Source organism: Amia ocellicauda, chromosome 15 (assembly GCF_036373705.1).
Source record: "Amia ocellicauda isolate fAmiCal2 chromosome 15, fAmiCal2.hap1, whole genome shotgun sequence".
NCBI classification, from domain to species: Eukaryota; Metazoa; Chordata; class Actinopteri; order Amiiformes; family Amiidae; genus Amia; species Amia ocellicauda.
Window position 1 is genome coordinate 25,518,680 of NC_089864.1, and position 24,680 is coordinate 25,543,359.

General features: G+C 39.1%; 1 protein-coding gene across 1 annotated transcript; it reads right to left on the reverse strand.

Annotated features, from left to right (window-relative positions):
* Positions 1 to 353: 353 nt before the first annotated feature.
* ferry3 (FERRY endosomal RAB5 effector complex subunit 3) lies at positions 354 to 24,583 on the reverse strand. The gene is made up of 14 exons (XM_066724462.1): positions 24,462 to 24,583; positions 23,766 to 23,957; positions 20,578 to 20,723; positions 19,189 to 19,370; positions 18,733 to 18,832; positions 18,304 to 18,425; positions 16,568 to 16,674; positions 16,062 to 16,259; positions 15,739 to 15,867; positions 12,642 to 12,713; positions 11,269 to 11,471; positions 6,732 to 6,789; positions 5,885 to 5,952; positions 354 to 1,195 (listed from the first exon to the last, which is right to left on the reverse strand). The coding sequence occupies exons 2-14, from the start codon at positions 23,941 to 23,943 to the stop codon at positions 1,103 to 1,105; spliced, it is 1,656 nt and encodes a 551-aa protein (XP_066580559.1). The 5' UTR covers positions 23,944 to 23,957; positions 24,462 to 24,583; the 3' UTR covers positions 354 to 1,102.
* Positions 24,584 to 24,680: the final 97 nt, after the last annotated feature.

A 24,680-nucleotide genomic window follows, 5' to 3' on the forward strand; every position in this document is an offset into this window, starting at 1 on the left:
GTTTGGATCATGGATTTATCTATGACATGTAAGTTCTGCAAGTCAGTAGTACAGTGGCCTCTGTCTTAGCTCTGCTTTGATACACACTACACACATATATTAGGCCTACATCAACCAAGTTGTGACAAAATCAAAAGACTAGAATAAAGACTAGACAATAGTGTTGCCGCCGCTCAAATCAAAAAGGTAATTAACCCTCGGATATGAACACAGTATGCCAGCTTAAGACAGCATTTATTCTATTTCTTTCTGCCCAGATCAGTTATTTAAAGTTAACCCACAACAGGAGGATTTTAAAATGTTGAGGGATATTACTTAAAAACACACACCAAAAAATGACTTTTGAATACACAAAGATTTAAACTTATTTATCTGTATTGTACAGGGTAAATCAAGAATTGATGTCCATATATGAAGTCACATAACTTTAAGAGGAACATAAGGTTACTGTAGATTTATTTTGAATTACAACCATAAACATGTATGTACATCCTGTTCACAATGTTTGGCAATTGGCATATTAACATACATGTGCATTAAGTATAAGAGGGATGGGATACATTTTATGAGCATTTCCATGCATACAACATCATCAGATTTGAAATGGTCCTGTTTTGCAATATCAGATTGTTAAAACCTACAACAGGGAAACATTATGAGGGTTACGGGCTAAAGCAGACTGAATGCTCGTCCAGTATCTGAAAGGAACACTGCCCTCTGGTGGGGAAAAACTAAACAATTTGGAACTGTTGTACCATTGATCCCATTAAATGAACAATGCAATAGTGCCAGACACATTTTCTCAGCAGCAGCACACATAAACCTTGAGACAGGATCCACGATGCTCATTTTCAGTTTCTCCTGTTAAAGAAGACACCCGTTTCAGCTGTTGCTGTTGCCACCCTGTTATGTTCCGCAATTATTCAACCAACTTATGTTTCTAATCAAAGTATATGTAAACTATCTTTGCCCAAAATAAATAAAAACATTGCACATACTGCAGGTGACTGCAACTACCCTGCAGTCCTTCAGTCGGGAGTGCTTGCATGATTGTCTGTGGCCTATGTAGGCTGCTGGACCCTGATTAGCCATCTTCACAATTTCATCTCTTAGAGGTGAGGGTCAATGTGGAGGACACTCTGAAGATCTGTGGTAGCATGTTGCTCAGCTGATAGAACATTTCCTCAGAGATGCTCTGTCGAAGAGAAAAAGCACTACTTATTACACTGCGATAACAGCCTCATATTCTACTATGATGCAACCTGTTAATAAACATATTTAAAAGTAATGTCATATCATATAGAGGTTATATTGAATTAGAGAATGACAAAAAAAATACATTACAGTTTTTTAATTGTAATGTGTGTTTGTTTTAAACCTCTCGCTTTAAGTTTGGGAATAAAAGATTATAAAACCTGACTAAAAAACATCAGAAGAATTCTGAAAGCAATTCTGACATGCGTCTATAATGAAGCATAACGATTCAGATAAAACTTTTAAAGCTTGCAATGGAGGTGCAACATTATTACATTATTGAGCAGTGAGAAACTTCACCCAGAAGATGGGACAGGAAACGATATATACAAAAATAATCTATTAACATATACATAAAATATCCAAACACACACAAAATACATTTTGCATCAGTAAAGTACCAACATTTAGTTGACTAAATGAACATGTTTACAGGCAACCAGATATTTCTCTTGTGCTGCTATTGTTATGCAATTTATTTTATGAAATGCTTCTAAATTGGAATTGGCCATTGAATTTTATTGTTTAGACATTCATATTTTTCACCTTATGTTGCCTTATAGCCTGGAATTTAAATACACTTATATATACATACATACATACATACACTCACCTAAAGGATTATTAGGAACACCATACTAATACTGTGTTTGACCCCCTTTCGCCTTCAGAACTGCCTTGATTCTACGTGGCATTGATTCAACAAGGTGCTGAAAGCATTCTTTAGAAATGTTGGCCCATATTGATAGGATAGCATCTTGCAGTTGATGGAGATTTGTGGGATGCACATGGTGGTCATAAAGGGATGGACATGGTCAGAAACAATGCTCAGGTAGGCCGTGGCATTTAAACGATGCCCAATTGGCACTAAGGGGCCTAAAGTGTGCCAAGAAAACATCCCCCACACCATTACACCACCACCACCAGCCTGCACATTGGTAACAAGGCATGATGGATCCATGTTCTCATTCTGTTTACGCCAAATTCTGACTCTACCATCTGAATGTCTCCACAGAAATCGAGACTCATCAGACCAGGCAACATTTTTCCAGTCTTCAACTGTCCAATTTTGGTGAGCTTGTGCAAATTGTAGCCTCTTTTTCCTATTTGTAGTGGAGATGAGTGGTACCCGGTGGGGTCTTCTGCTGTTGTAGCCCATCCGCCTCAAGGTTGTACGTGTTGTGGCTTCACAAATGCTTTGCTGCATACCTCGGTTGTAACGAGTGGTTATTTCAGTCAAAGTTGCTCTTCTATCAGCTTGAATCAGTCGGCCCATTCTCCTCTGACCTCTAGCATCAACAAGGCATTTTCGCCCACAGGACTGCCGCATACTGGATGTTTTTCCCTTTTCACACCATTCTTTGTAAACCCTAGAAATGGTTGAATGTTGGGCGTGAAAATCCCAGTAACTGAGCAGATTGTGAAATACTCAGACCGGCCCGTCTGGCACCAACAACCATGCCACGCTCAAAATTGCTTAAATCACCTTTCTTTCGCATTCAGACATTCAGTTTGGAGTTCAGGAGATTGTCTTGACCAGGACCACACCCCTAAATGCATTGAAGCAACTGCCATGTGATTGGTTGGTTAGATAATTGCATTAATGAGAAATTGAACAGGTGTTCCTAATAATCCTTTAGGTGAGTGTGTATATACATATATATATATATATATATATATATATATATATATATATATACACACACACACACACATACATACATACATACATACATACATACACACACACACACACTACCGGTCAAAAGTTTTAGAACACCAACACCCCTCCCCCCAACTGAGTAGGAATACGAAATCTCATAAAATATGTACAATTATGACATATTCTGGAACCACAGTCTACTGATCAAAACAAGAGTATCCACGTTTTGATAGAAGCAACACACACCCGTAGAGAGCTCAAAAAGTCAAGATGGAAAACTCTGTTTACAGTGTACTAATACAGAATGATTTTACAAACAGGTAACTGTAAATCGGATGTGTTTGTGAATGAAACGCGCTGGTAGATAAGAGAATAAGCTTTCAAATGATGTGTGCATTGTAGGAATACAGTGTAACCTCTATGCACAGGAGCTGCACGTCACACTGCCAAATAATGCTTAACAGGGTGTAGCAACACAGTATATAACTCTGAAGTGTACATTATTTTTCAGTTTTTGGTAAGCTAACTTTTTTTTTTTACCTCTGGCAGTTTACTGCTTACCTTTGTAACATTTCAGGTTATTCACTGGACTTGAACTGCTTCAATTTCAATAACAACTGAAAAAATGGGGGTGTTCTAAAGCCTTTGACCGGTAGTGTGTATATATATATATATATATATATATATATATATATATATATATTCCCATCTCTCTATCTATCTATACATTCTACCCCACAACTTCCAAGTGAAAACAATCCTAAATTAGCCCAGGTGTAATCAATAGCTGGTGCCCTCTACAAGACTGAAAAGCTGAAACTGAAGTTCACCTTTCAGAATGACAACGACCCAAAGCACACAGACAAAACAACACTTCAGCGGCTAAGAAACAAAAAGATAAATGTTCTTGAGTGGCTCAGTCAGAGCCCTGACCTAAATCCAAGGGAAAATTCATGGCATGACTGTCCATCATTGCTGTTCATCAATGCTCCCCAAAGAACTTGACAGAGCTTGAACAGTCTGTAAAGAAGAATGGTCAAATACTGCCAAATCTATGGTAGAGACCTATCCCAACAGACTCACAGCTGTAATTGCTGCCAAAAGTGTATCCACCAAGAGGAAACTCAAGCGGGGGTGGAGATTTATCCAATTAAGATATTTCAGTTTTGTATTTTTAATATATAAAATGTATTTCACAATAAAATATTTCTTCCCCTTAACAGCGCTGAGTATGGTGTGTAGATAAATGGAAAAAAATCATAATTTAAATGCATGAAACTCAACAACAAAATCAGTTCTTTTTTAGGCACTGTAAAGAGATTAAATAATCAAAACATCCCAGGGAAATGTTTTGTGTACTTTTATCCTTTCTTTGAAATGCTATTTTATGAGAAGAAAAGATGGCCCAATTTCCTTTCTACTCCAAACAAACTGCCGGAGTCCACTGAGCTGAATGGAAACTCGATCAGACCAGAACATTGACGTTGTTTGCCTCTTAAATTGTGTGGCAGATATACCCTGGACTGCTCAGCAAAAGATTTGTTTCTGTAAGGATGTTTGCATCCACTTTCACAGAGGGGATATCATGAAAATAACAGCCACAGCTGTGCCAAGGAAAAGGGGGCACACTTATCTTTCCCAGGCTTCTTGACGTCACCACTTCCAACAGGCCAACCCTCTCTAGATCATGAGGATGTAATTTATGGTAAGGTTCACAACACATTCACAACCGAAAGTACAAAAAAACGCCTCACTGATGTCTTAATTAGCTTTAGGGGGTTTGCTTCCTTTTACAGGAGGGTTTCCTCAGCCTGCAGCTAAAATAGGAACAGTTTGTGGGAAATTGTTCCATGTGCTTCACAAACACAAGTGAGTACAAGTTATCCTGTCTCCCATGAGGAAGGATACTGGGAACCCAAGTTCTTCTGAATTTCTACTGACCTTGGTGTAAATGTGTTGTTGCAGGGATGTGCGACACATTTGTAAATGGACCTTTTGATGTCTGGGTTTTAATGACGGGCTATTGGATTTAGTCTACAGTTGATTACGCTTTGAATAATATCCTACAACACATAAGAATCCGATACATTGTAAATACTGAATATATTAATTTAAAATAGATCTCAAATATTTTAAACGTATGGTCTCCAAAAGAAGATTACACCTTTGCCTCTAATCTTTGTTATGTACCAGCTGCTGTGCATTAGGTGAATGTAGTATTTGCCATGTTTCAGATAACACTTATGTTCAACATTAGTAAAGGATACCAACTTTTATATAATACATTAAACTTTATACAACCATACGAGTGGTATAGTATTCTCATCTCAGTTCATTATTGTTTAAATAATGTTAACAAGGTAACAAATACAGGCAAGTCCTCTTGCTACATTCAAAGTATGAGTGTGTGGTCTCTTTTATTCATAAACTGCAAAATAACACAAATACATTACTGCACATTAACATCCAAGTTCATAGCTTCATGTAAATAATTACATATGTTGTTTTAAAATGGGTCAGTACAAATAAACTGCTCCTTGTAGGTTTTTACAATGAAAATGATATTTCAGAAAATGGCAACTTTATTTTAATTTTATCAGCCATGAGCACATGATAATCCCAAATGATTCTTGGAATATGAACTTGAAAGCGGGTTGTCCATTTCCTAAAAATAGTCAAAGCATGGAATATGGTGGCCTAATTTATTTTGATAATACTGCGAAAATTACATCATAATCACACAGTGCAGCTGAATTTTGACCATAAAATCACTGTTCAGTCTTGATAAATGAAGCAGTCCAAAAAATGTTTAAATAGTACACTTTAGAGAAAATCTAACAGACAAAAAAACATTTAAAAAATCAGCTTTTACCAAATTTTATTAGGTGTCAAAGTACCATTCACTGAAGTTTACTGTAATATGCAGCCTTCACTTCAACCAATATAAGTGACAACGGGACACCCTACCTGTGGAACAAGGAACTGGACTGTTCGTGAAATCCCCCCATCCCAGGATGCCATTTCCATCATAAAGCCTGAAATTGTAAATGTTTGGACACCACATTAAAATGTGATTGATACTTCACTTCAGTATTACTTCAACCATATTCATAAAGCATTTATTTTATCTTTTTGACAGTGTTTAAACTGACTGCAGGAACTAACAAATCAGCAACCAGAAAGATGCATAGTTATAATTATACTTTTGAAATGTGGGATGGATGTGTCCTATAACTCACTCAAATAATCATTTCAAGTCTGAACAGAATGTAGTTATATTCTTTCCATTGAGCATAATATATTATTCAGGTGCAATTTTCACAAAAAATTGTCTGAGCAAGACTTCAAACAGTGGCGAACAATTTCCACAAAATACCACTGTCAATACAATACTGAAAATTCTAATTTGTTTGTCCGTGTAATTTATTTCCTGAAAACTATGTGGAAAAATATCTAGGATTACTGTGTATTGTATGCTGCAGAACACTTAAATAAACATAAGGCAAGACATGCTGGTAAGGGTGTTTTCAGTGTGCATTAAACAGCAGCTATCAGTAATTTCTACATTGTAGGTCAAAGACCTATAAGTGAAAAAAAACAGAATGACTATTATTAGTATGTCACACTGTTTGCTCAATAAGAGAAAATCAAGATTAAGCATAGCACTGAAAATTATGGAGGATCCACCTTACAGATTTAATCTGTTAATGTAAAGTTTAACATGCACTGGTGGGCAAACATTTATTCACAAGGTGAAATAATGCGTTGCTTTCTGTCAACGATTCTGTCAACAACAGTTTCAAGTAATACATACCTTTCACACATTTGAAAACTAATTCTGCACGTTTCAGGCACCAAGGTATGGTCATTTCCTGTAAGAAGAAATTATATGTATCAAAGGGGGTGCAAAGCTCAGTGATCACAAGTTCTAAGACGTGAAACTTTTCTCTTCCGCGGTTTGTTTATTTTGTAGTTGCATCACATCCTACAGCAATCAACAGCACTGCACATCTACAGCTGTGTGTATGTTAGGCTGGAAAAAAAAAAACCCGGAACTTACCACCTACCTGTATAATTCATCTGCCTACATCCACTTGACTCAGAGTTTAAGTGATAATGAATGACAGGGATGCTTGTGGTTTAAGTCCAGTAATAACAGGTTTGGACCAGGAGAAATCTGAAATCTTCTGACAACAAAAATCTTTCAACAACATCCCATTTTAAGAAAAACATCCGTAAAATAAGGATGAAATTATAATCTTTGGTGTGGTCAATGTGTGGTCAGAGACTACTGTTTTTACTAGACTACTAGCATCATTGAATGTTGCCTGTAGAAAAGACAAAGGTCTGTCGTTTGCTTTAGAAAGTTGTCGGCTTTGACATTGGAATAAATTCAAGATCACAACGTAATTTTATATGATTCAGTCATAACTACTTACACACAGAGCATGAATCAGCAACATATCTATGCCATTCCTAGAAGCACACTGGTCATGGCAAAAAAAAATATATATTGTGGCATTGGAACGAGTTAGGAGAATAGAAGGGAAATGGAGCACTTCAAGAAAGTGATATCAATGTCGTAAAACTTCTAAAAGGGACCAACAGATCAATAGTCAACTCAACACAGAAACCAGGAGAAGAGAACTAAAATTGACATGACATGCAAATTATTCCTGGCTAAAAACAGGAGCCAAGTGTTTACACAAAAAATTGTGTCAACTGAGAAAATTCTGAATAGTCTTAATTGGGCTCGTGGATGATTACATGACAAGCTATGAGAAGAGCAAGAAAGGTGTTCAGCCAGCTGTAAGCTATTTTATGTTCCTCTGTAAGTTAAAAAGCAACATTTTTCCCAAGCCCAAGAATTACACAGCCCTTCTCCACAATGTATGGAAAGAGTGCTCTATGAATCGGCAAAACCTGACATTGTAGGTAGAAGAAACACATAAGAACCAAATCTCTAACTAAATCCCGGTTTATAATGACTAATGTGTTAGTTTGAACCTAATGAGTCTGTGCACATTCTCCAACTTTCAGAGACCGAGTTGTAACATGTACCAATCGTTTACCTTGCTTAAATAATCCTGAAAGGCAGCTAAGCAAATATGAGCTGCACAATGACAATGATTATGGTATTCTTTGTGAACTCTGTGAGCCTTTATACAGGCAGGACACAGCAAGTTAACAAGATAAACTTTTGTAAGGTTTAATTAATGTAATCGAGCTTTAGTTGGTTTAGTAACTAAAGGATTTGTGCCCTTGAAACGAATGCAATTTCACAACTTATTTTTCAACTTAATCAGGCAGGTCTCGTTTTACGTTAAAAATATTTCTGCAGCGACCTTGATCTTGACAGATAATAAAGTCATTAAAACTTTATGCTAGGCAGTAATTAAACCATAAATTGTGCTATAATTAAAATATATATATAGTCAAAGTGTGATCAGTTATCTGAGCTGAGCTTTAAACTTCTAAGTGCCACATTGACATATTCCACAGCTGGTTGGTGCTGATCTGTCACAGAAATTCAGCCTGAGCAGAGGCCAAAATACCAGACCTGCCATACTGGGTTCTACATATAGGTGTATCTCACAGGGTTTACGGTTTTATGAGTGCCAGCATTTATATTAGTCATTTATTTTATATATTCGCACTCTTGGAAAGTTACTTAAAATAAACCACTGTTCACAGCTCTGACTGGCATTTGCTTTTTCCTCTTAGAAGGAAATGCTTTTGCTTTCCACAGCATGAAATGTTTTTCATAAAGTTCACTGCCGGTGTTGAGTAACTGAAACAACTGTGAGTTTGAGCAGTGGGATAAAATTAGAAACTTTAGATGAACTGAAAACACAAATTCACACGGAGAATCTGCCGCAGGGAGAAAGCTTCCTGTTCGTCCTGCAGCTGGCTGGTTAACCATTGTTTATCTGTAGGTGGCAAGAAGTGGGGCCTCGGAAACTGATGTATTGGTTGAGTCAGAGTTCAGACACATTAAGGGTTTCTTTGTTTATTTATCTTTTTTTTTTTTCAGCAATTAAGGAACTAAGGTGGTAGGAACTGTGAGTTCAAGAGGTTTAATGTGAATTTAACTGAATTCAATCATGCAGCCAATATAATTATGGAGCAGGTACAGTGAGGAAAAAAAGTATTTGATCCCCTGATGATTTTGTACGTTTGCCCACTAACAAAGAAATGATCCGTCTATAATTTTAATGGTAGGTGTATTTTAACAGTGAGAGACAGAATAACAACAAAAAAATCCAGAAAAACACATTTCAAAAAAGTTATAAATTGATTTGCATGTTAATGAGTGTAATAAGTATTTGATGCCCTATCAATCAGCAAGATTTCTGGCTCCCAGGTGTCTTTTATACAGGTAACGAGCTGAGATTAGGAGCAGTCTCTTAAAGGGAGTGCTCCTAATCTCAGCTTGTTACCTGTATAAAAGACACCTGTCCACAGAAGCAATCAATCAATCAGATTCCAAACTCTCCACCATGGCCAAGACCAAAGAGCTGTCCAAGGATGTCAGGGACAAGATTGTAGACCTACACAAGGCTGGAATGGGCTACAAGACCATCGCCAAGCAGCTTGGTGAGAAGGTGACAACAGTTGGTGGGATTATTCGCAAATGGAAGAAACACAAAATAACTGTCAGTCTCCCTCGGTCTGGGGCTCCATGCAAGATCTCACCTCGTGGAGTTTCAATGATCATGAGAACGGTGAGGAATCAGCCCAGAACTACATGGGAGGATCTTGTTAATGATCTCAAGGCAGCTGGGACCATAGTCACCAAGAAAACAATTGGTAACACACCAGTGAACATCTGAATGATTCAGAGGAGAACTGGGTGAAAGTGTTGTGGTCAGATGAGACCAAAATCGAGCTCTTTGGCATCAACTCAACTCACCATGTTTGGAAGAGGAGGAATGCTGCCTATGACCCCAAGAACACCATCCCCACCGTCAAACATGGAGGTGGAAACATTATGCTTTGGGGGTGTTTTTCTGCTAAGGGGACAGGACAACTGCACCGCATCAAAGGGACGATGGACGGGGCCATGTACCATCAAATCTTGGGTGAGAACCTCCTTCCCTCAGCCAGTGCATTGAAAATGGGTCGTGGATGGGTATTCCAGCATGACAATGACCCAAAACACACAGCCAAGGAAACAAAGGAGTGGCTCAAGAAGAAGCACATTAAGGTCCTGGAGTGGCCTAGCCAGTCTCCAGACCTTAATCCCATAGAAAATCTGTGGAGGGAGCTGAAGGTTCGAGTTGCCAAACGTCAGCCTCGAAACCTTAATGACTTGGAGAGGATCTGCAAAGAGGAGTGGGACAAAATCCCTCCTGAGATGTGTGCAAACCTGGTGGCCAACTACAAGAAACGTCTGACCTCTGTGATTGCCAACAAGGGTTTTGCCACCAAGTACTAAGTCGAAGAGGTCAAATACTTATTTCCCTCAATAACATGCAAATCAATTTATAACTTTTTTGAAATGTGTTTTTCTGGATTTTTTTGTTGTTATTCTGTCTCTCACTGTTAAAATACACCTACCATTAAAATTATAGACTGATCATTTCTTTGTCAGTGGGTAAACGTACAAAATCAGCAGGGGATCAAATACTTTTTCCCCCTCACTGTAAGTCTTACACTATAAGGGTAAATATAAAGCAGAAATACTGCTACTCGTAACACTGCTATAACAATGAACACCATAAAGTAATAAATAATCCTATATTTGCTTAATTTTATATATTTTTTTATCCTGCTGGGATAAACAAGACTCAAAGAACAGAATTCAACCCCTGAAACTTCAGATTAAAATCTCATTATTTTTTTAAACAAATGTATTAGAACTTTTTAAAACAAACCTAAACCAGAGCTGCAATCATGTGCCACTCAAACCTCCAGTATTTTGGCACTGCAAGATGACAGACATGATTTAGGAAAAAACACAAAAGTTATTTGTGTTGACCCCATGTGATCAGTCTATCTGTGAGATACCCTGTTGTTCAGCAGTTAAACTTTATCACTTAATCACTTAGTAAGAGGTTAATTCTAATGTAGAATTTTCCCATGATGCTCCTAGATTCCACAGTGCAGATGGAACCTACAGTCCAGCCATTGATGGTTCTGAATCTGTTTTTTCTTACCAACAGATTCCCCAAGAGGTGGCACATAAATGGACTATCCTGCCAGGGTTGGGTAAAACTGAGTTGTCCAGAGTTTCCAACGTAACAGTAACACAGTGAAACAGTGACCCTGGGCACCAGAGAGAGTGTGTTGTGTGGCCAGTGAGAGCTACAGTTGCACTACACACTGTGTAAAACGAAGTGCTTACTTACCTCAGACATATCGTGCACAAGCAGCAGTGGGATGGTAATGGTTGTGATATCGTGGGTACAGCAGACTTTGAGTATATTTCTGAGGCCCATTATAGCAGGGTCTCGAGCAGTGATATTCCCAGACCTCACGTTGTCATCCACACAAAGATGGAAGACAATGTGCACCTCAGAGAGATTGGAGTGGCGGGAGATGTAGAATTCACCTGGAAAGAGATGATATGTTAAGATGAATGACAGCCAAGCAATTGTTATGATTTACAATAAAGGAGCATGTTTCAAAGAGTCTTTTTTTTAACTCCTGTTTCTCTGGAGAATAGCACAGAAATGTTTTAATAAACAACTGTATTTCTTCAGGTTTAGATATAAATCGGGTGGCATTCATTCTAATACAGATGGACCATTTGAGCATTATGTTAGCCAATTTATTTATCTTAGTAAAATCCTCTAAACTTTAAGAGGTGAAAAAGTAGTCTAGAGCTTAGACATTACTATACATGTGAGACAGACTAGTCATTTTCCTAATACTGTCATTTGTGACCTGTATCAATAGGGTGCTATCCTACTGACTTGCATTGCAATATGAGCAAAGTAAACGTCGTCTGCGTTCAGCACCCTGGACAGCGCTAATTCTGTGGTAACACCAAGTTAGGCAGCCATGTCGAAATTATCAAGGCACATCTGACGCTTCAGTGCCATGTGTCCCAGCCCTGATTCAATACGTCATATCTAGAGTGGTTTTCCTGTTCTGTCTTACCCTGCCCAATGGTGATATAGACCTGGACAGGGGGTTCCTTTTGGGATTCTTGCACAACAGGAACTCACTGCAACTTAATAGTCCCCCCCCACCCCTCAAAATACAACAACTAAGTGTTGTGCATAGTTATACAGCTTAGTACAGATGCTTTGGAGTTTGAATTGCTAAGTGACATTTTTATATCACAGCTGTCCTCTTAAGAGTTGTATAGAAAGTTCAGTAGTAAATCTGTTTCAGTGGAAAACAACATCAAAATTAGAAACTGACAGTAAAATGATAAATGGATAGTCTAAATACAAGGCCAAAAGCTTATAAGCTGCTGGGGGTAAAATAAGTCAATAGCTAACTGTGCATTTGTATTTGCTATTACCTACAATTGGGCAGGGGAATCCTCAGTTCACTGAACTCCAGAAACACCTAATGCATCTCAGGCATTAAATAGAATGAGATACTATTACTATTATACTAGTCTTCAGTAGGTGTGTTAATAACCATAACAATTGAGGATATTTTAGAGGCTAAATTCTGTTTAATACTGTTCAATTAATTAATCCAAACTGCTGGACAGAAGGGAGGAATTACCTACTCATTTTCAAAATATATAAATGTATTTTCAAACCTGGGAGAATATTTGAAGGATTTCTTTCAAGGTTTTTGGACTTATCCTCACAGCTACCATTTCTGGGAACATCTGAGATAAAAATAAAAAAATAAAAAAGAAGAAAAGTAGAATTGTAATCAGCAGTAAAATGTAAATGTGAAAATAATCATACAAAAATCAAATGATTCTCAAAATTATATTACAGCCTGCTTGCAAGGACAGCTTTACACTAACTGAATTACAAATGTAAGTATAATTGAAAAATGTCATTCAGAATGCTTAGAAGTGTAAATTATATAGAATTATTATACATTTAATTTTATTTTTGATATTTAATGTACTTTAGCAACTTGCTCCGAACACAATGTATTGCCAAACAAATATTATAGGGTCCTTTATGAAAACTGACAGTACTGAAGATTACTGTGATTAAAATTTCCAATGAGGCAAATGCGTCAACATGCAGCAGAAACAAAACCCCAAAAAGTCACTTAAGTTCAAGTTGTGTAATATGAAGTAAGAATTATGTTAGTGGTTAAAATTGCCCTCAACTAATTACCCAGACAAACCTCATCAATCCTGACCACATCCGCACTTCCAAATTTCCCTTTTTCAACAAATCACTTCTCTGGTGATTTGTTGTTTGATAAATAAATACTGATGCAATACAGTGAGGGAAAAAAGTATTTGATCCCCTGCTGATTTTGTACGTTTGCCCACTGACAAAGAAATGATCAGTCTATAATTTTAATGTTAGGTGTATTTTAACACTGAGAGACAGAATAACAACAAATAAATCCAAAAAAACGCATTTCAAAAAAGTTATACATTGATTTGCATGTTAATGAAGGAAATAAGTATTTGATCCCCTATCAATCAGCAAGATTTCTGGCTCCCAGGTGTCTTTTATACAGGTAACGAGCTGAGATTAGGAGCAGTCTCTTAAAGGGAGTGCTCCTAATCTCAGCTCGTTACCTGTATAAAAGACACCTGTCCACAGAAGCAATCAATCAATCAGATTCCAAACTCTCCACCATGGCCAAGACCAAAGAGCTGTCCAAGGATGTCAGGGACAAGATTGTAGACCTACACAAGGCTGGAATGGGCTACAAAACCATCGCCAAGCAGCTTGGTGAGAAGGTGACAACAGTTGGTGGGATTATTCGCAAATGGAAGAAACACAAAATAACTGTCAGTCTCCCTCGGTCTGGGGCTCCATGCAAGATCTCACCTCGTGGAGTTTCAATGATCATGAGAACGGTGAGGAATCAGCCCAGAACTACATGGGAGGATCTTGTTAATGATCTCAAGGCAGCTGGGACCATAGTCCCCAAGAAAACAATTGGTAACACACTATGCCGTGAAGGACTGAAATCCTGCAGCGCCCGCAAGGTCCCCCTGCTCAAGAAAGCACATGTACAGGCCCATCTGAAGTTTGCCAATGAACATCTGAATGATTCAGAGGAGAACTGGATGAAAGTGTTGTGGTCAGATGAGACCAAAATCGAGCTCTTCGGCATCAACTCAACTCGCCATGTTTGGAGGAGGAGGAATGACCCCAAGAACACCATCCCCACCGTCAAACATGGAGGTGGAAACATTATGCTTTGGGGGTGTTTTTCTGCTAAGGGGACAGGACAACTGCACAGCATCAAAGGGACGATGGACAGGGCCATGTACCGTCAAATCTTGGGTGAGAACCTCCTTCCCTCAGCCAGGGCATTGAAAATGGGTCGTGGATGGGTATTCCAGCATGACAATGACCCAAAACACACAGCCAAGGCAACAAAGGAGTGGCTCAAGAAGAAGCACATTAAGGTCCTGGAGTGGCCTAGCCAGTCTCCAGACCTTAATCCCATAGAAAATGTGTGGAGGGAGCTGAAGGTTCGAGTTGCCAAACGTCAGCCTCGAAACCTTAATGACTTGGATAGGATCTGCAAAGAGGAGTGGGACAAAATCCCTCCTGAGATGTGTGCAAAACCTGTTGGCCAACTACAAGAAACGTCTGACCTCTGTGATCGCCAACAAGGGTTTTGCCAACAAGTACTAAGTCGAAGGGGTCAAATACTTATTTCCCTCATTAACATGCATATCAATTTATAACTTTTTTGAAATTCGTTTTTCTGGATTTTGTTGTTGTTATTCTGTCTCTCAGTGTTAAAATACACCTACCATTAAAATTATAGACCGATCATTTCTTTGTCAGTGGGCAAACGTACAAAATCAGCAGGGGATCAAATACTTTTTTCCCTCACTGTATGTGGTTGACTGTTTATCCCTGCTTGGAAGCCTTTGATTGACTGCAGTATAGCTTTCTCAAGCCTCTGGATGTTATGATGTTTCTATTTTCCAATTGGCACAGTTCGATTATAGTTAAGTATCATGATAGCCAAAACTACTGACAACAGACACTGTAGCCTATTATCTATAAAACGATCAATACTTTTAATGCATCAATGCGATCTTGTTTGTGATCAGTTGCTTCTTAGTGTTATATCTTAATGTTATAGTTTTTAATGGAATTCCAGAAGAAAGGTCAAAATATATTTTCCATTTATAATTCAATTACTTTGTATTAAAGTATTGGGTTTATTGCTAAAAACGGCACCCTACAAAATATGTTTTTAAACATATGGCATAGCATTCAATATTCAGACTGTAGTTTTTACATTCTCTAGATAGTCCTGAACCATTTAATCCACATGGAAATAAAAATAAATATCAGAGCTGTATTAGAGTTTCTATTAGAATTCTGTAATTTCACTATAACTTCTCCTATGCCCACCCCACCCTGTAGCACATAACTGGAACTGAATTGCATTGTCTGCACTTTGTTAGCTCATCTGTACTAGGGTGTTTGTTTATTATATATTGTATTTTATACTAATTGCATTTACTGCAGTTTTTGAAGATGTTTCTTGTGAAAAGTCAGGCCTCTTTAGCTGGCGGCCCGCGAGCCACATCGAGGCCACAGCAGAGTGAGGAGGTACAGCAGGAGCCACTGACTGCCTGCGCACAGAAGAGGTACAGGATGTGCTCCACGGTTGCCTGTTGGGGGATTCTGTAATGAGGCTGTGTCCTGAGCTGTGAAGAGTGGGTAGTGCAAGGAACTCACCAGGCTGGTCCTTCAACTTGCTGTTCCTCTGTGCTCGGGCATACAGCACCACCTGCTGGACCACCTCCAGCTGCTCCTCCAAGCGAGGGAAGTGGAAGTCAGTGCACTCTTGAGACACAGTGGCAAAATCTCAAGGGGAAACAAATCCAAACAGGAAGAGCTTTAGTACTGCTGTGCCCAGCCTGTCGCTTGAGGAGGTCATACTTTGCAACCCTGAATAGTAATACATATACAAATAAACCCTGTTTTGTTATTCAATAACAAACTAACCAGATCTTCAACATGCGAGAGCCCCAAGCCTGCACCCTGCTCCGCAATCTCACCTCTCTTGATTCCACTGTAGGAGTTGATGCGGTTGTCCACCAGCAGCACCAGGCCGCACAGAGAGGACGAGTAGAGCGAGAGTGCTGTCTGCAGCCGCTGCAGCTTCACCCCGCTGCGCTGGTGCTGCTTGTGCTGACAGAAGTCCAGCACGTCCGCCCGGACGAGACGGAGATTATGCATCGTCTTTAACTGGGCGCCTACAGGTAACAAAACACGAATGCTGAATTGAATTGATGAGTAATCTGGATCTTTTACATGATCTATGATTTATTTGCAGTTAAAAATATTAATTGGAAGCAGACAATCTTTCCTGGCACCTGCTTGAGAACATGGTGATTTTTGTTTTTAACTGTGGCATTTCTAGACTAGACCATATACATTTCATAAATAGTATTTTGCATAGAAATCCTTTGCTGGAGCTGGTTATAGAACATTAATTGTATGGATCTTTATCAGACTGGGATCCCTGGTGGCTCCCTTTACTTGAGGAATCAGTTAACAGTACCTAAGTGGATGGTGAAGCTCTCTTCTAGTTGTCTCTGCTCTTCAAACAGTCGGTCACTGGCTTCCTGAGATTCCCGCAGCTGGCTCGGTTGCACTTTAATTTCCTCACTTGAAAAGTGGGAACAAACACAGTGCTTCGAGTCTCATACAACAATGATAACATTCTTCATTTTGATTTAATTCACTCCAATATTTGTAATAGTTCTATTCCTCCCATAGTGTAATTATAGTGGACATTTTTGTTACCTGCATGTAATACCTTGCACTTGTCCACATTGAATTTTATCTGCCAGGTGTCGACCCACAACTGAATATTATCTAAATCCCTTTGAACAACCTGTGCTGCCGAGATTGTATCTTCTGAGCCACTTATATCATCTTATATCATCATTAGTATCATCTGCAAATTTTACAAGTTAGCTAACTATCCTATCCCAGAGTCTAGATCATTAATATAGTTTAGAAAAAGCAAAGGCCCTAGTACTGATCCCTGTGGAACTCCACTAACAACCTCACTCCAGTTAGAAGCGACTCCTCTAATCGACACCCTGTGTTTCCTATACTTCAACCAGTTCATAATCCATCTACTTACATTACCCTGAATGCCTACAACTTCCAATTTGAGGATCAGTCTTTGGTGTGAAACCTTATCAAAAGCTTTTTGAAAATCTAAGTATATCATCTCATATACTTTCACATGATCTACAGCTGCAGTTGCATGTTCAAAAAAACTAATAAATTAGTAAGAAATGATCTGGCTCGTCTAAACCATGTTGACTATCTCCAAGAATACGGTTTTCATTAAGATGCTCCTCGATTTTCTGTCTAATAATTACTTCCAAAATGCAGGTGAGACTGATTGGTCTGTAATTTCCTAGCTCAGTTTTGTCCCCTTTCTTGAGGACTGGTGTGACATTTGCCATCTTCCACTCAGTTGGCACATCCCCTTTTCTAAGTGTCATTTGGAATATTTTAGTTAGTGGCCTATAAATAATTTCCCTCATTTCTTGAAGTACTGCTGAAAATATCCCATCTGGCTCAGGTGATTTGTTTGTTTTTAATTCTGCTAGTCCCTTTACTACCTCCTCCTCATTTATCCTGCTCTCTCTTAGGGTTTGACTGGACTGGTTGTTAACCTGTGGCATGTTATCTGTTTTGTAAACACCTCTGTAAAATACTTATTTAGAAGATTTGCCACATCTTGTTCATTTTCTAAGATACTCTGTTTCACTTCCTCCTTTATTGACCTCTTGCTGTTGTAGTATTGAAAAAAGCTCTATGTCTCTCTTTACTTTCCTGATCCCTCTCTTAACATCAAGTAGTTTAAAGTGGCTTTTCACCAGAAATTAAAATGTAATAGGGTACAGGTTTTGACTTTGTGATTTGCAGGAAGGTCAAAGTATTGATTTGGTGTAAGCCTAAGATAACTATAACTAGGAAGACAGGTAAATTAAGTCCTCCCTGGATGGCTATTGTGATCTTACAACCACATATAAGAGGAGTAGACAGTATGATGACCATATTTTAAACAAGATTTTCATACATGGAATACAATTATGACATGCAATCGTTAGAAATAAAGTAAACTGAAGAGCTCAACTTTGGAATGGGTCAAACATTTGACATTTTTTACTTTTTTTGTAATATGTCCCAGGCCAGTGCAAGCTACAATTGAACAGAATAGAACAAATCAACATATACACACGCAATGTACTAAAAAAACATAACAGCACTTACTTAATGGCACTGTTGTTGGGGTTCTGCAAGTCTTGATGCAGTTTCATCACCCATTCCTGGTATTCTTGCTTCTGGATTGTTGTCACCTGTTTCAGCTCATTGGCCCATTTATTTTCTAAAACCTACAAATCAAACAGCCAAGATGAAACATTTTGTGGCTACATCATCTGTTCCCATCCTGCTTGAAAACTCAAGTCTCCCACTTTTTTCTCATGCTTCTCATAAATGCAGGAATGGAAGTAAGCTTGTTGATTAAGATGAATGTTGGCACACTAATGAATATGAATCCAGCATATGACATGTTAGGACACATCCAACAAGTGTAGTGCAGGACCAAGTTTGACTGGATGCTCTCACACAGCCTTGAGATCTGTGACTCGAGACATGTCTGTTGTTCATAATATAGAAACTGCATTACACTCTCTCTACCTGTTGGGCATCAAAATGCTGAGAGGCAACTGCATTCACATCCTGGTCACTCATCGTCTTCCCCAGCTCCTGCATCACTTTATCCATTTCTACTGATTGCCTGCTCAGCACAAGACAGACAAGAGAAAATCCCAAAACAAATTAACATGAACAGCTCACTTTCACATAAATACTTAAGATAAGCTCGTGGAAAGGAAAATGGGAGTGTTTCAAGTTACAAATGTACATTTTTAGTATTACAAACATATGATGACAAATTGATGTGGGACAAACTATCAGATACTTTACATCAACACATTTAAAGGGAAGGAAAATAGTTTATATTAGTGACCTTCTGTAAACCACCTCCAGCAGAAGACAAAATGAATAGATAACAGATTTAAACTGGAATTTGGAGCACAGTGTTATTTGATTGGCAGTGTTAGTAACATCTGCTCTAAAATGAAATAGCCTAACCTTTCCTGTAATTTCTTTAACTCCATGTCTCTCTCGCTGATGAGTTCTGAGATGCTGACAAAATAATTGTGTTCCAGGTTGAGCAGAGTCTCTGAGGCTGGAGAGTGGATCAGGTCATGGTAAACATCAGCAAAATCTTCGTCCCAGTTGGGCTCCTCAGGCCTAGCATGCTCTAGAGTTGTCTGAAGGAAAAAGTAAACCAATAACATGGTTAATAAAAAGCTACACATACATATGACTTACAAATTTTTGTTTTTACTGAGAACCAAAAGTTAAAACAGTCAGGGAGGAATTGGAAAGCTAATTCTGAAACGCACCTACAGAGCAATTCTAAAACCTTGGTGATCTTCAATCATTCACATTTATTTGAGCCGGGGAATCCTAACTGTGAGGATCAGGATGGATATTATATCACTTTAAGTGCCTTTAAATAAGCTGGATTGCTTCCATAATATTTATATGCAACAGAAGTAAAATGTTAATAGCAATCCTGTATGTAGCAACTAGCCAGCAGCCCTGTATAAAAATATGAGACCCTTCTTTCTTTTTAAAGGACTGAGCCAGTGACTTCAGAATTTAGGCCACAGCATTTAGAAATGGGAAAGCAAGATGACCTGGCATATCTGCTCCTAAGAATCAGAAGAAATGTGTTTTAGTTATGAGCGCACACTTTTTGGATGACAATAATGCAACTAATGTAAACTTTGCAGTTTACAAAGGGAAAAAAAACACACAAAACTACTGTACTTCTAGTAGCATTCTGAGTTCCTGCATCTGTGCAGAAATACACCTAGCAAGAAGCAGCTCAATATGAACAGAACAGGAGATTCATACTTAAACTTGTTCCTGTTTCTACAAATACACAAAAGAAACAATGATTGGTCAATTAACTACTCACAATAATCAGACCAGAAACTAACCAAATTTCAAACTCAACCAAGAACCTGGTGCTCACTAAAAAGTCAAGTCTGAGTGAAGACCATTCTAAAAAATGTTTGCTTATAAACAAGCACTATAGTAGCACATAGGATGATGTATTATTCTATTGGAATTTATATTTTTGAAATGTACAACAACAATAAACATATGCAGGAAATTATCTGATTATAGATATAAGCACTGCAGCTCTGATAATACGGTATGCACAGAACATAGTCCATTTTCTTGTGAGCACCGCCAGGGTTATAAGCACACCAGATTATCTTGAGGGGATCCACCAAATGTATTTTTAAGCTTTGAGATTTGTTAAACGAAGAAAAACGGTTGTGTATTTAGGAGGTTCAGTCAGTCAGTATGCAGAAATCTGACTGTGACTGTGTGATAAAACTGGGAATGGTGAGTATAATTCTGCCAGCTACAGGCTGCTGCTTCTTTGGCTGGAGCACTTACTTCAGCATACGCCTTTGACCAAGCACTAGTTAGTAGTTCAATGTCCACTTCCCCCGTCCTGAGTCTTTCCAAGGATAACACAGCTTCTTGGTCATAGTCCTTAATGGATTCTTCATCGATAAACTTGCAGAGGACACTCCTTAAATCTTGCAAGGAAAAATAAGAATACAATCAATTCCAAATTTTACTATTTCATTAGACATGTTTAGTTTGTACATGACTATCAAGTATTATAACTGGAATTGATGTTTGGCAAATTAGTAAAAGTCCTGCATTTGGATTGGGCCTTACTGTTAATGTAATTATTACTACAGAATTACACCAATCAGCCATAACATTATGACCACTGACAGGTGAAGTGAATAACACTGATAATCTCGTTATCATGGCACGTGTCAGTGGGTGGGATATATTAGGCAGCAAGTGAACATTTTGTCCTCAAAGTTGATGTGTTAGAAGCAGGAAAAATGGACAAGCGTAAGGATCTGAGCGACTTTGACAAGGGACAAATTGTGATGGCTAGACGACTGGGTCAGAGCATCTCCAAAACTGCAGCTCTTGTGGGGTGTTCCCGGTCTGCAGTGGTCAGTACCTATCAAAAGTGGTCCAAGGAAGGAAAAGCGGTGAACCGGCGACAGGGTCATGGGCAGCCAAGGCTCACTGATGCACGTGGGGAGCGAAGGCTGGCCCGTGTGGTCTGATCCAACAGACGAGCTACTGTAGCTCAAATTGCTGAAAAAGTTAATGCTGGTTCTGATAGAAAGGTATCAGAACACACAGTGCATTGCAGTTTGTTGCGTATGGGGCTGTGTAGCCGCAGAAAAGTCAGGGTGCCCATGCTGACCCCTGTCCACTGCCGAAAGCGCCTACAATGGGCACGTGAGCATCAGAACTGGACCACGGAGCAATGGAAGAAGGTGGCCTGGTCTGATGAATCATAAGTTTAAGGTGTTGACTTGGCCTCCACATTCCACAGATCTCAATCCAATCGAGCATCTGTGGGATGTGCTGGACAAACAAGTCCGATCCATGGAGGCCCCACCTCGTAACTTACAGGACTTAAAGGATCTGCTGCTAACGTCTTGGTGCCAGATACCACAGCACCTTCAGAGGTCTAGTGGAGTCCATTCCTTGACGCGTCTGGGCTGTTTTGGTGGCATAAGGGGGACCTACACAATATTAGGCAGGTGGTCATAATGTTATGGCTGATCGGTGTATAACTATGCTTCCTCATGCTCCTGCTTACTTATACATTTATAAGTGCTAGAACTCCTGTTGTTCTACTGTAATTTCTCCTATGGCCCCTCACTTGAGCACATACAGTGAGGGAAAAAAGTATTTGATCCCCTGCTGATTTTGTATGTTTGCCCACTGACAAAGAAATGATCAGTCTATAATTGTAATGGTAGGTGTATTTTAACAGTGAGAGACAGAATAACAACAAAAAAATCCAGAAAAACGCATTTCAGAAAAGTTATAAATTGATTTGCATGTTATTGAGGGAAATAAGTATTTGACCTCTTCGACTTAGTACTTGGTGGCAAAACCCATGTTGGCAATCACAGAGGTCAGACGTTTCTTGTAGTTGGCCAACAGGTTTGCACACATCTCAGGAGGGATTTTGTCCCACTCCTCTTTGCAGATCCTCTCCAAGTCATTAAGGTTTCGAGGCTGACGTTTGGCAACTCGAACCTTCAGCTCCTTCCACACATTTTCTATGGGATTAAGGTCTGGAGACTGGCTAGGCCACTCCAGGACCTTAATGTGCTTCTTCTTGAGCCACTCCTTTGTTGCCTTGGCTGTGTGTTTTGGGTCACTGTCATGCTGGAATACCCATCCACGACCCATTTTCAATGCCCTGGCTGAGGGAAGGAGGTTCTCACCCAAGATTTGACGGTACATGGCCCCGTCCACCGTCCCTTTGATGCGGTCCAGTTGTCCTGTCCCCTTAGCAGAAAAACACCCCCAAAGCAAAATGTTTCCACCTCCATGTTTGACGGTGGGGATGGTGTTCTTGGGGTCATTCCTCCTCCTCCAAACACGGCGAGTTGAGTTGATGCCAAAGAGCTCAATTTTGGTCTCATCTGACCACAACACTTTCACCCAGTTCTCCTCTGAATCATTCAGATGTTCACTGGTGTGTTACCAATTGTTTTCTTGGTGACTATGGTCCCAGCTGCCTTGAGATCATTAACAAGATCCTCCCGTGTAGTTCCAGGCTGATTCCTCACCGTTCTCATGATCATTGAAACTCCACGAGGTGAGATCTTGCATGGAGCCGCAGACCAAGGGAGACTGACAGTTATTTTGTGTTTCTTCCATCTTCCAACTGTTGTCACCTTCTCACCAAGCTGCTTGGCGATGGTCTTGTAGCCCATTCCAGCCATGTGTAGGTCTACAATCTTGTCCCTGACATCCTTGGACAGCTCTTCGGTCTTGGCCATGGTGGAGAGTTTGGAATCTGATTGATTGATTGCTTCTGTGGACAGGTGTCTTTTATACAGGTAACGAGCTGAGATTAGGAGCACTCCCTTTAAGAGAGTGCTCCTAATCTCAGCTCGTTACCTGTATAAAAGACACCTTGGAGCCAGAAATCTTGCTGATTGATAGGGGACCAAATACTTATTTCCCTCATTAACATGCAAATCAATGTATAACTTTTTTGAAATGCGTTTTTCTGGATTCTTTTGTTGTTATTCTGTCTCTCACTGTTAAAATACACCTACCATTAAAATTATAGACTGATCATTTCTTTGTCAGTGGGCAAATGTATAAAATCAGCAGGGGATCAAATACTTTTTTCCCTCACTGTACCTGGGACTTAATTGCATCATGTCCACACTCGTCGCCTCTTTGAACTAGGATGTATATTTGTACTTGAAATGAATTGCACTTCTGCAATTCATAAATTGTACTCCGTATTGATGATACCACTACACCTTTGCAATGCTAAAACTGAATTGTGTATTGATTTGTACTTCTGCACGTTTTTTTTTTTTTTTTTTAATGCAGTGTAAACTGTAAGTCACCCTGGATAAAGGCGTCAGACAAGACATACATTATTAGTATTAGTGTTTTATGATGTAGCTTTTTTTTTGTTTTCTTTTTTGGTCTTGAAAGTTACATACATACGTATTAGTCACATAAGACTATCAGCATATCTGTGTGTATTTGTTAAAATATCTCACCATTTTCGACGAAACAAGGTAGTCTGTGCAGCAGCATCAGCCTCCCATGCAGATCACTGACGTTTTCCTCCATGGGGAACCTCACAGGCACGGTGAGAGCGCACGCCTGGCGCCCGGCGTGGAAGTGGAACTCGAACTGCTTTTCTGTGCTCGACACTTTGGCCTTGTTCTTCTTCATTGCGGGCTGCGGACCTACAACCACGAAGCGCAACAGACATGCGAATCAAACACGGACATTACTGTAGTCTGGCAAGATTTATTTCCGCTTTCGAGCGAATGCATCCAGGTTAGAAGTTTGCACGTCGGATATTTTTCTGCGCAGATTAAATACATCAGCATCGACTGAGGTTATAATGACAATATAAAAGTGCAGGAAGGGATAGTGTAACGTACAGAATCTGGTCTTGTCAAGTATCAATTATTTATTTGTTGCGTTCATGCAATACAAATACAACACTACAGTAACGCCCTGGGTGTCTAATCTTATGTACATCGATGCAAAGTAAAGGTTCAAAAGTAGGTCAATACATGTAGTAGCTGACATACAATATTAAAAATAGAAACGCACCCTGACAACGTAAAATGACAAATATAGACAGGAAGATACGAACACTCCTCTGCCTCAGGTATTATTTGATAAAACAGCAGTATCATTCGACACAAATCTTATCGCAACTTATTACACAGAATACTTACGTTTGTATTTTAATTCAAACAATTTGTTTCTGTCACATAATTTTTAACAAGCGCAAAAATTGGGGGAAAAAATGCAGATACAACAATATCATCAAACCTGTGACTTCATCAGCTGATGAACCTGTAGTTTCTGAATAGCACATTCGACACGGCTGTAGTTACTAATCAATGATTGCAGTTATTTTAAAAGCTATGGTAGTTCTTGGATTAAAAAATACC

Coding starts and splice junctions, on each gene's coding strand:
- ferry3 (XM_066724462.1), bottom strand. CDS start 23,943: ATGAAGAAGAACAAGGCCAAAGTGTCGAGCACAGAAAAGCAGTTCGAG. Junction 12,714..15,738: donor CAAGTTGAAGGACCAGCCTG/GTGAGTTCCTTG, acceptor TTTTTATCTCAG/ATGTTCCCAGAAATGGTAGC. Junction 5,953..6,731: donor AGTTTTCAAATGTGTGAAAG/GTATGTATTACT, acceptor TTACAATTTCAG/GCTTTATGATGGAAATGGCA.